Consider the following 11,392-nt stretch of genomic DNA (forward strand, 5'->3'; position numbering starts at 1 on the left):
AATCAAGGTGTATTGAATTTTAACTGAATTCTGAAATACATGGGAAGGTGTTGTGTTAAATGAATGCAATTTCTTTTTTTTTTTACAAAACAAAAAAGGGGGATGCCTATTAATCGATAAAATACCTAAGTACAAACCATGTATTGGAGCCTATACGATCGAGTGTTACCTCCTGCCAAACATACTATCACCATTACTATTAATATTATTATTATTATTATTATTATTATTATTATTATTGAGGTCACTTTGTCTTTTATCCATCGGGGTCGATACCATGAAATACTAGGCAAGTACTAGAATTAATGGCATCAATTCCTACCTTCAAAATTGCTGGTCTTGCGCCTAAATTAGAAACCATCTTTAGTGTAATGGTTGCTGTTGTTGTTGTTGTTATTTATGGTTTCAGAAGAACATCAGGTGTTCGCTTTGTTCAAAAAGAATAATGTACATGTTTGAGAAATATGCATATAAATGTTCAATTGCTCTCTGAGATTTTCCCTTAAAAAATATTTGCATCATGCTATTTTCTTAGAAGTGTCTACATAGATAATAATAATAATAATAATAATAATAATAATAATAATAATAATAATAATAATAATAATAATAATAATAATAATAATAATGGTTACAATATAATGATGATGACGATGATGACTTCGACGATGACGACGACGACGGTGATGATGATGATGATGATAATAATAATAATAATAATAATGATGATGATGATGATGATGATGATGATGATGATGTTAATGACGATGATGATTTGTTTTAAAATGCAAGGCCACAGATTCATGCTTTTCTCCGGGGTATTAGCAACTTAAGCGAAATATATAAATAGATGAAAAAAAGATGACATCAGTGAGGAGTTGGAACTGGTGCAGAATCTCTGCCAGCCGGAGATTTATCTTCCACTAATCGACGGTAGATGCATTAGTATGTAGTTAAGTAGATTGGAAGTTGATCAGAGGTGAGAGTCACAGCTGGACCGCGGCTGCCATTGTAATTCTATTCTTATCTAGGATATATCATATGAACATCACATCGAGTGCCGGAAAATTAAAAGCCAACTTTCACCTCTCGGCGCTGTTTATATGAACACGGATAGTAAAGGTTCACAATTGATCTCCCTTTAATACGTTTTCACAGAATCTCTGCGAATCAACTGCACCGAGATTGAATGGTCGCTGGTTACTCATCCTGTAACTAACGTTGCAAGAATCCCACACACCCAACTGAAAATGTCAGTCAGCCTATAAATGGCCTCTAATCTATCAATGTATCCGATTGCCTACAAGCAACAATGACACCAGCGAACAATGATGGTCACACTGGCTTCTCATAGTAGTTTCCCGTCAATCCTCATTTCAATGACTGGTAGTTATGCTATTGACACCGACTTCACAGCCCGCCCTAGACAGATGGATAGCGAATTCGACGACTTAGGCACGAACTAAAGTTTCTGTCAACTCAGCGCCATTAATAATAATAATAATAATAATAATAATAATAATAATAATAATAATAATAATAATAATAATAATAATGATAATAATAATAATAATAATAATAATGATAACAATGATGATGATGATGATGAGTTATTAAATTGGCACAAGGAATTAAGAATCAGTCCTTAGAAAACATGGTTAACACTTATGAAATTCCTCTTCCTAAAGTCAACCAAGGCGTGACTCGAACTCGGCAATCTGTCTTCCGTAGAGACAGACATACGACCGACCTTCATTTGGTGCATTAGGGCGGTTTACTGGTTGACAGACGCGATGTTGTGACAATCTGATAAAACTGTTATTAATAAGTCAGAAAAATGAATTTGGGAAAAAATGGTTTGTTATTAGCAGTGAGAGAGAACTTTCTAGCCATACGTAGATATATTCAAATACATACATACATACATACATGCAAACACACATACATACATACATACATACATACGTGCATATGTATGCACATATATACATGTTTAAACAGATTTACGTTCAAACATACATACAGACATACAAGTACCAAATTATGTGTGTGCATGTATATAAAATGCAAACACATATATGTATATATATATGAATGCATATATTTATGTGTGCGTATGTATATATGTGTATATATGTATGTGTATACACACACACATACATATTTGTTAAAACCATTACTGTTCACTGGAAGGCAATTACCCACGTCATTTTATTATTATTATTATTATTATTATTATTATTATTATTATTATTATTATTACCATTATTATTATTATTATTATTATTATTATCATTATTATTATTAATAATAATAATAATAATAAAGTTACAACTACTACAATTACAACAGCTATTACGACTACTGCTATTACTAATTCTATCATTACTATAATTAGTGTAGCGGCGGCGGCGATGATTTTTGTTGTTTATCATTATCATTATTATTAATAAAAAAAATGTTTGTTTCCACCCTTTATTGTTGACAGATTTGGTTATCTGTCTGTTAATGTGTGTGTGTGTGTGTGTGTGTGTGTGTGTGTGTGTGTGTGTGTGTGGTGATAAAAGGAGAAAAAGAAAGAAAAAGGGTCAAGTCAAGAAGGGCGGATCAGGAAAATAGTAAGACTGCGATGTAAACTGCCAATAAAAATTAGTGTGAAAAAAAAGTATATACACATATATACATATGTGCATGTATATATATACATAAACACATACACACATGCGCACACATATTGTGAATAAGTTGTTATGCTTTCATTCGTTTCGTAAGCAGACATTCAAATTCTCAATGTGACTAGATCCTGTAGTTAGGCAACAGAACTTTCTCTACAAGACAAACTCGAGAACATTTCGACAAGTTTCAACGGGTTATTGCCTTCCAATCAAGCGTGTATACTCCTTTTCGCTCGGGTACCTAATGCATGCAAGATAATTTATTCACATTCTATCTGCATGTAAGTGTTGTCTCTGTTTATTATCTATTTTAGACATGTACATACTATTATGTATGTGTGTATGTATATATATATATATATATATATATATATATATATATATATATATATACATACTACTATGTGTGTGTGTGTATATATATATCAAAACAAAAGACTGGAAAAATTTGGTATATTTTTCATTTCGTGTTATACGTGTTTCATTAAAAGATAGAAGTCACAAAAGTATACGTGTTAGATCTACATGGATATCTTTGCAACTTTTATCCTGCTATGAAACAGGTGTAACATGGAATTAAAAATATACTGAATTTTTCGAGCATTTTGGTTTGATAAGTAATTCCTCGCAGTTTTCAATGCCATGTATATCTCATGTAAAATAAAACATCTATATAACATCTATATACATACATTTGATTAATGTGAACATGCAAATGGGCTTCACGAGGACAACTTGGATTATGATCCGTTATATACAATATATATATACATACATACACACACACTAGTATATATATATATATATAAATATGTATATATATGTGTGTGTAGATATGCTTGTGTGTGTGTGTATAATCTCACGCCTCTTCAGAATTACGCTTTGTTTCAATATTTTTCTCACATGATATCGTTTCTTCTTATTGTTTTTTTTTTTTAATGGTTTAACCTCTTTCAAGAAACTAAAACCTCCAGGATTTTTTATCCTTTTATTACTCATTTTAAATTTTTAACCAGAATCGAAATAATACTAGCACACAGAAACTGAACTCTATGCCGTCATTATTATTATTATTATTATTATTATTATTATTATTATTATTATTATTATTATTATTATTGTTGTTGTTGTTGTTGTTGTTACTACTACTACTAGTTATCATTGTGATACTATATAAGTGGCACTCACATTCTCACAAACACTAACGCAGGTAGACCAATATGCTTCAATACAAACACATACGCAAACGTATATACAGGTTTCCACATGTATGTGTATATATATAAGTATATATATATATGTATATATATTTATATTGCATCCAATAGTATACATTTCATGTGATGGTGTAAAACTTGTTTCTCTTTATTTTTTGTCTGTTCTTTGTTGTTGTTGTTTCGTTTCATGTTTATATTTATGTTCTCACCAGTCTTTTCATCATAACACACCGTTTACAGCCATGCATACACTCACTCACATACACAATTTATATGCGTATACATATGTATATGCATATATACACGCAAATACACATACGTGTATATGCATCTGCACATACACCTATATATATATATATACATATGTATATGCATATATATACATGTAGGTATACACACATGCACACACATATATATATATATATATATATATATATATATATATATATATATATATATATTCACACATGTATACACACAATTAGAAGCTACCATATTCAGTGTGCCATCACTTATGCTTTCTCAACGTTTATGTTTTTTATGTGTGTTCTGTTTTTTTTTTTTTGAAATATTAAAACCAGTTGGGTTTATTTTATTATTATTTTTTTTTTTTTTTCATATATTTCCCCTTTATAATTTCACGTTACTTCTTTATATTTTTATATACCATTCTAGCGTTTGCAGAAATTTGGTCATTTTTTTTTTCCTGTGATCATTCAAAATATTTTTACCTATGATTTACCTTATATTTTTGTACTATTTTTTTCTAATCTTTTTGTTTGTTTGTTTTCTATTTGCATTGATGATTTACATAATTTCAAAACCAACATTTTATTATTATTATTATTATTATTATTATTATTATTATTATTATTATTATTATTATTATTATAATAATTTTTTTTTTGTTTCGTTTTGTTTTCCATATACAATAAAGTTCTTATCCAGTTTATTCATTTGTTAGATGTTGATATTGTTGTTGTTACATATAGATATTAGGTGTAAAAAAACACTTTTGTTTTCGTATATTCTTCATTTTATTGCCTCCAAATTCTCGGCTGCCGTTTATATTATTGAGAAAGAGAAGAGAGATTGTGTCTGAAGAAAGAAAGGGAGAGACAGAAAAGACGGGGAGAAAAGACAAAGGTACTTTGTCTGTCTTGTGTGTGTGTGTGTGTGTGTGCATGAGTATATTCGTATTTGTGGCGACAGAGGTAAAGAGAGGGAGAGTTAGTGAGACAGACACAGATAGAAAATTTTACAATACGCAAAAAAAAAAACCAAAAACGAAAAAACAGTTTATTTAGATCCAGCGAATATGAACCCTGGCAGCGAGTAATGAATCAATTGATTGCATTTGGAACAACGATTGGTTCATTTGAAACAAGGAATGCTTATACAACATGTCTATAATTTATATAGAATTATATATTTGCGTGTGTATGTGTGTTAATGCATATATATATAAGGTATGTATGTATATGTTGTCATGATATTTAAATGCATATATATTACATTTCAGTAAATACTGTAAATGACAATATTTTTGTTGTATGTTTGTTATTTGTCTTTTCTTTTTTCTTTTCATTAACAAATACTGCGTTAATTGTTTCAGTTAATTTTTTTTAGTGTTTTTTTCTTTTTTTAGTGGTCTTTTTTTCTTCTTTTTTTTATTTAAAATCCAGTCCGTTGATTTGCCCCCATACTGAGATCAGTTCGCGAGCGAATAATCTTTTGCCCAAAATGTGACTGCTTTTATTTTCTTATATTTATTTATGTATTATTTTTCATTCTTTTATCATTATTATTCTTATTTTCCATTGAAGAACAATTAAAACTTTATTGGAATCAATGCTCGATTGAGTTAATTAGACTAGCAGGGTGAAATTAGTGTCAAGTAGTGAAGGATACAGAGATGCGACGTGGAGTGATATAAGGATGGCGGAGATGGGGCGGGGGAGGGGCGATAACAGGCGTCCGTTAATTTTTTCATGTATGCATATATATATATATATATATATATATATATATATATATATATATATATATATATATATATATATATATATATTCATAACTTAGTAGATATATATAAATATTTGTATATATTCTACATCTATTCATACATTACCATGTTCTTTTTTTTCGTTTGTTTTCAGAAAGAAACTTCTTGCAGATCATTACAGCCTTGCATAAGAGGGTAAGGAGTATAACTCTTTGTGTATGTATCTATATATACATATATATATATATATATACATATACATACAAGCATGTATATATATACATGCATACAAGTCATTTAAATGAATACCATCAGACATTTTCCAGAAAAGAAAACCCTTTTCTAGATGAAGAAATCTTCCTTCCTAACGTCTTGCATAACTAGAAGGGAGCCGTTGAATTCCGAGACATCTCTCTCTCCCTCCCTCTCTCTCTCTCTCTGACTCTCCCCCTGTGAACATATATACATGCATAAATATATATATATATGCATACACATATTTACATACACATACACACACACATATATACATGCATGCATGCATATATGTGTGTGTGTATGTATGTATGTATATTCATTCGTTCAGAGGTAGATTATATGAGAGGAGAAAATGTTGTGAACAAATTACGCCTTTTAGTTAGTTATTACATTTACGATTGTGAAGCAAGGACTGAAGATTTCAAACCACGATAACACAAATATATATATATATATATATATATATATATATATATATATACACACTACACGGAAGGTTGTTTATTATGTCCGGTTAGAGAGTGACCATTGGTTTCCCACCTATAAAGCACTTAGCTGTATAGGCGACTCGCCAGACTCAAATGGCCGGAGGCACATAACCTCTCTACATAAGTATGTATGTATATTATCGATACATGACGCTGTAGTGGGCGAGCAGACAGGCAGACTCTATGTGAAATCCCTCGTGTTGCTGCCTTCAGTTGCTATCTTCTTCATATTTCTATGATATTGTTGTTTCTCATGATCTTGTGCAACCGTTTTGGGGTTTGGGATGATATATATGTATACATACCCACTTGATACATACATACATACATATATATATATATATATATATATATATATATATATATATATATATATGTATGTATATATGTATGTATATATGCATGTATGTATGTCTGTGGGTATGTGGGTATGTATGTATGTATGTATGTATGTCAGAGAATAACAATAGCAATCTCAGAACGACCAACTCGCAGAACTCTACAATTCTCGCGATGTGTGTCATTTGGTTCTTGTTCTTTCTTGTGGCTTTCTTTTCGTTTGAAGAATATTCTTTCTTTTTCTTCTTCTTTTTTGTGTCAATGACCGATTTTTGTCTTTCTCCTCGTTCTCTTCTCCTTCATCCTCTTTACTCTCTCTCTCTCTAAGACTGGCTGTTATGAACGTGCCCATCTTTAATGTTGCTAGCGCCGGAATGCACATGAAGAAAGCAGATACGCTCAACATGATTTAAAAAAGCGTTGTAAATTTTAGAATAAATGCAACCAGTTGAAGAATATTTTGCAAGTAGAAGAACCATTTAAAGCAAGTCTGGTTTTATTTCAAAGAAATCCAACACACTTTCCATGCAAAGAGAAATTCATTATTTAAAATAATAATAATAATAAATCTTTGCAGCCCAGTATTTAAATATTATAGTTTGTTACTATTTTCTTGTTTTTGTTTTTTTTTGTTTTTTTGTGTCATTTTCAGTTATATTTTCTCTCTATTTATGAATAACTAACTCAGATAAACAGAAAATTAAGTTAATAAGAAAAAAAAAATTAATGACTTGTATGAAGACGTGGAATCCGCACATTAATTTTTCCTTTGTACAAATTTCTTTCTTTTCCCCTCCATCCGTTGGATGTGGTTCAGCAGTTTAATATTGTTGTTGTTTTGTTGTTTTTCAATCTTTTCTTTCCTCCATGTATTTTCCTTTCTATTTTATTGTTTTTTTTTAAGGCAGCACAGCGATTTTGTGAAGCTGCAAGCCATCTACTGAAATCCCGAAATGGCAACTAAGGTGATGGTAGGGATTGTGATTGGAATCTCCTCTCCCCAGATAGAATATGGAGCTAAGGCAGGTTCTCCCCATACTGTTTTTGTATTTTATGTATGTTTTGTATTTGTTGTATTTGCAGTGTTAATTACTACTGGCGTATCACGAAGATATATGTATATGTATATATATATATATATATATATATATATATATATATATATATATGTATGTGTATATATATATGTGGCTTTTTCTTTCTAAAGTTATATAGTATCACTATAACCCATTTAAAATTTGGATGTTGTATGAAAAACCAGCTACCGAGGCATTCACCACAAACCGATGCAATGTTATATATACACGGTTCCTTCCCGATCCTTTATATATTCTTTGCAATGGAGTTAGTAGCACGAGCATTTTTCAGATGTCTTCATTTGAAGGTGTATTTTTTTTGTTTCGTTTTTGTTTTTCTTCGTATAATAATCAGCAATTTGTGGGTTGTTTGGTAGTTAATTAATTAGGTTTAATATTTAAAATTACAAGTCAATTGGTTTGATAATGATAATTTGCTCGTAGTAACTACATGGTTTCTTTTTTCTTTTTTTTTTTGCAGTAAAACCTACCAATACAGAGTTATTCCGGATATGAGAGCTCTTAGCATGGTTGTTTTTGTTGGTTTTATTTTACATCGAATAGAATGATTTGCAATATATAAATGCTATAAAAATTAAGTCTTTGAAGAACCTAAACTGTTGGCGGAGCAAAGTTCATGGTTAGCTGTTGTTAGTTATCTTGGTCATCGTTAAAGTTGTTTGTATGATCGTTACAATGACAAACGTATTTTTTATAATTTGAATGCTACCCAGACATCCTGTTCGTTTCCTCCATCTTTTCCAAGCAGATGGTTCCAGTTGCACAAAACAGCCGCAGTTGCGTTTTCAAAAGCACAAGCGATGACTTTTTCTGTTTTTGTTCATTGAAATATTCCTAGTACTTTTGAAATAGTGCAGCTACTGCAGTTGACCGTGTTGTTCTTGTAGTCATTTCTTGTTACTCTCCGACTTTTTTCAGAGAGCTAAGTCTTTCTTTCCAATAACGGAGTCAAAATCTCTCCAACCATTTATATCTTGCAAAATGATTCATATGAAACAATTGCAACTTCTACTCAGCCAAGATGACGGCAACATATCTTAAGGACAAAAGTGGTGTTGATGATTTTACTGTTACTATCATTAAACATTATTATTCTCATTATTATTACTACTATCAATATTATTATTATTATTATTATTATTATTATTATTACTATTAATATTGTTATTATTGATATTGATATTTGTTGTTCCTACGAACAAGTCTGTCTTTTATTTAATTCTTCTTTGCTTTGCATACTTTAAATATAAATACGCTTATATATATATATATATATATATATATATATATATATATATATATATATATATATATATACATATATATATATATATATATATATATAATTATTTTTTCTTCTCATTAATAGATCGTATAAATAAACTATTGCATAAAGAATGGCGATCAGATGATACATTTACATCACATAAATGTGAACTGTTTTTGTACCACATGTGACCATGTAGCATATATAACAGAATCTACATATTTAGTTAGAAATGTATGTTTACATGCTAGAACATATATATATATATATATATATATATATATATAAACAAGAGGGGAAACTTTTTTCTGAATAGCTGCAACTTGTATTAAATACAAACTGCATCATTCATTTCATTTGAAACGAATTCTTTTTGTTTCAATCTTTCCAATAAAAAAATCTATCTCTAGCTTTTGTTTATTTCTTCATCATCTTCTTGTAGTTCTTGTTTTCACTTGTTTGTCTTTTTTTCTGTTTTTTAAACATTTGTTTTTTTATTATTATTTTTTTTGTTTCAAATTTTAAAATCTTGTATTCTTCGTCTGTCTTTTAGATAATAACTGGTCTTCAAAGAAATGAAGGAAGTGGAGTGGGGGGAGCTGGGAAATTTTTAGTTTATCAAAATAACAAAATGGTAAAATGAGAAACCGAATGTGATGTACTGATTGGTCAAACTGGCAATGCTATGTATAACTTTGTATGTGTATATATACTTACATATATATATATATACACACACACATACACATATACACACACACACATATATATATAAACATATATATATATGTGTGTGTGTGTGTGTATATATATATATATGCATGTATATATGATGCATGTGTGTGTATATATGTGTATATATATATATATATATATATGTATATTTATATAAAGAAGAGTAAGACTGGCGTCGCTGGTGTTGCTCAGCTTTTAGTGCAGGTTGAGCCACTTTCTCTTTGACTGTTGCCGTTATCATCTCGCCATTTATCCACCGAACGTCGTCGTGCATTCATGAAGAAATTTGCCACAGTGCTGACTTCCAGACCCAGCTGTTGTGCAATAGTTGCTTGCATTTCTTTTGACGGACGTTTGGTTTCTTTGAATATTGCATGTAAGGTGCGTCTTTGAATATCGGTGAATACCAGTCTTGGTTTTTTAGGTGGCCTGTTCTCTTCTGGGGGACTTTGTTGGTCTTGCTCTTTCCGTTTGCATGCTAGAAATTGGTAAAGAAGAAAAAAAGAAACAAAAGAATAATTAGAAGTCTTCGGGTAACACGAATGATAATAATAATAATAATAACAATAGTAATAACAATAATAATAATAATAATAATAATAATAATAATAATAATAATAATAATAATAATAATAATAATAATAATAATATAAATAAAGACTGCAGTACATTGTAACAATTAATGAATGATTAAAAGAGTAAATGCAAATTAGAACATGGCATGTAAATATACATACATATTACATATGTATGCCTGGGCGTATATGTGTGTGTATGTGTGTATAGTTGGGAGTGCAAACGGGGGAAGATGGACTCATATTTGTTTATTCGTTTGAAGTTGCTAATCCCTCCGTCGCTACTAGCAGATTGTAGAGACGGAGTAAATTATCAGCTTCAGACATATATATCTATATCTTCATATATACATACATACATACATACATACATGTGTATGTATATATAAATATACATATATATATACATACATATATATATATATATATACATACATATATATATATATATATATATATATATATATATATATATATATATATATATATATATATATATATATATATATATATACATATATATATATATATATATATATATATATATATATATATATATATATATATATATATATATATAAGTATTTATGTATGTATGTCAGTGTGTATATGTGTGGTTGTTTGTTTATTTACATGTCTGTCTATGAGGGATTTGAAACATGGTGAAATACATAACAAATTTATTTATTTATTCTTTTTTATTTATTTTATTGTTTGTGAGCCGGTTTATATATTC

General features: G+C 29.4%; 1 protein-coding gene across 1 annotated transcript in view; it reads right to left on the minus strand.

Moving 5' to 3' along the window:
- Positions 1 to 3,499: 3,499 nt before the first annotated feature.
- The window catches only part of LOC106877140 (hepatocyte nuclear factor 6), a 147,346-nt gene continuing 139,453 nt past the window's right edge, over positions 3,500 to 11,392 (minus strand). Inside the window, exon 3 of the mRNA XM_089363922.1 lies at positions 3,500 to 10,559. Coding sequence (XP_089220048.1) covers positions 10,270 to 10,559 — 290 coding nt within the window. The 3' untranslated portion in view covers positions 3,500 to 10,269. The remainder of the gene's footprint in view (positions 10,560 to 11,392) is intronic.

This window comes from Octopus bimaculoides, chromosome 15, assembly GCF_046866305.1.
Source record: "Octopus bimaculoides isolate indiv1 chromosome 15, ASM4686630v1, whole genome shotgun sequence".
NCBI classification, from domain to species: Eukaryota; Metazoa; Mollusca; class Cephalopoda; order Octopoda; family Octopodidae; genus Octopus; species Octopus bimaculoides.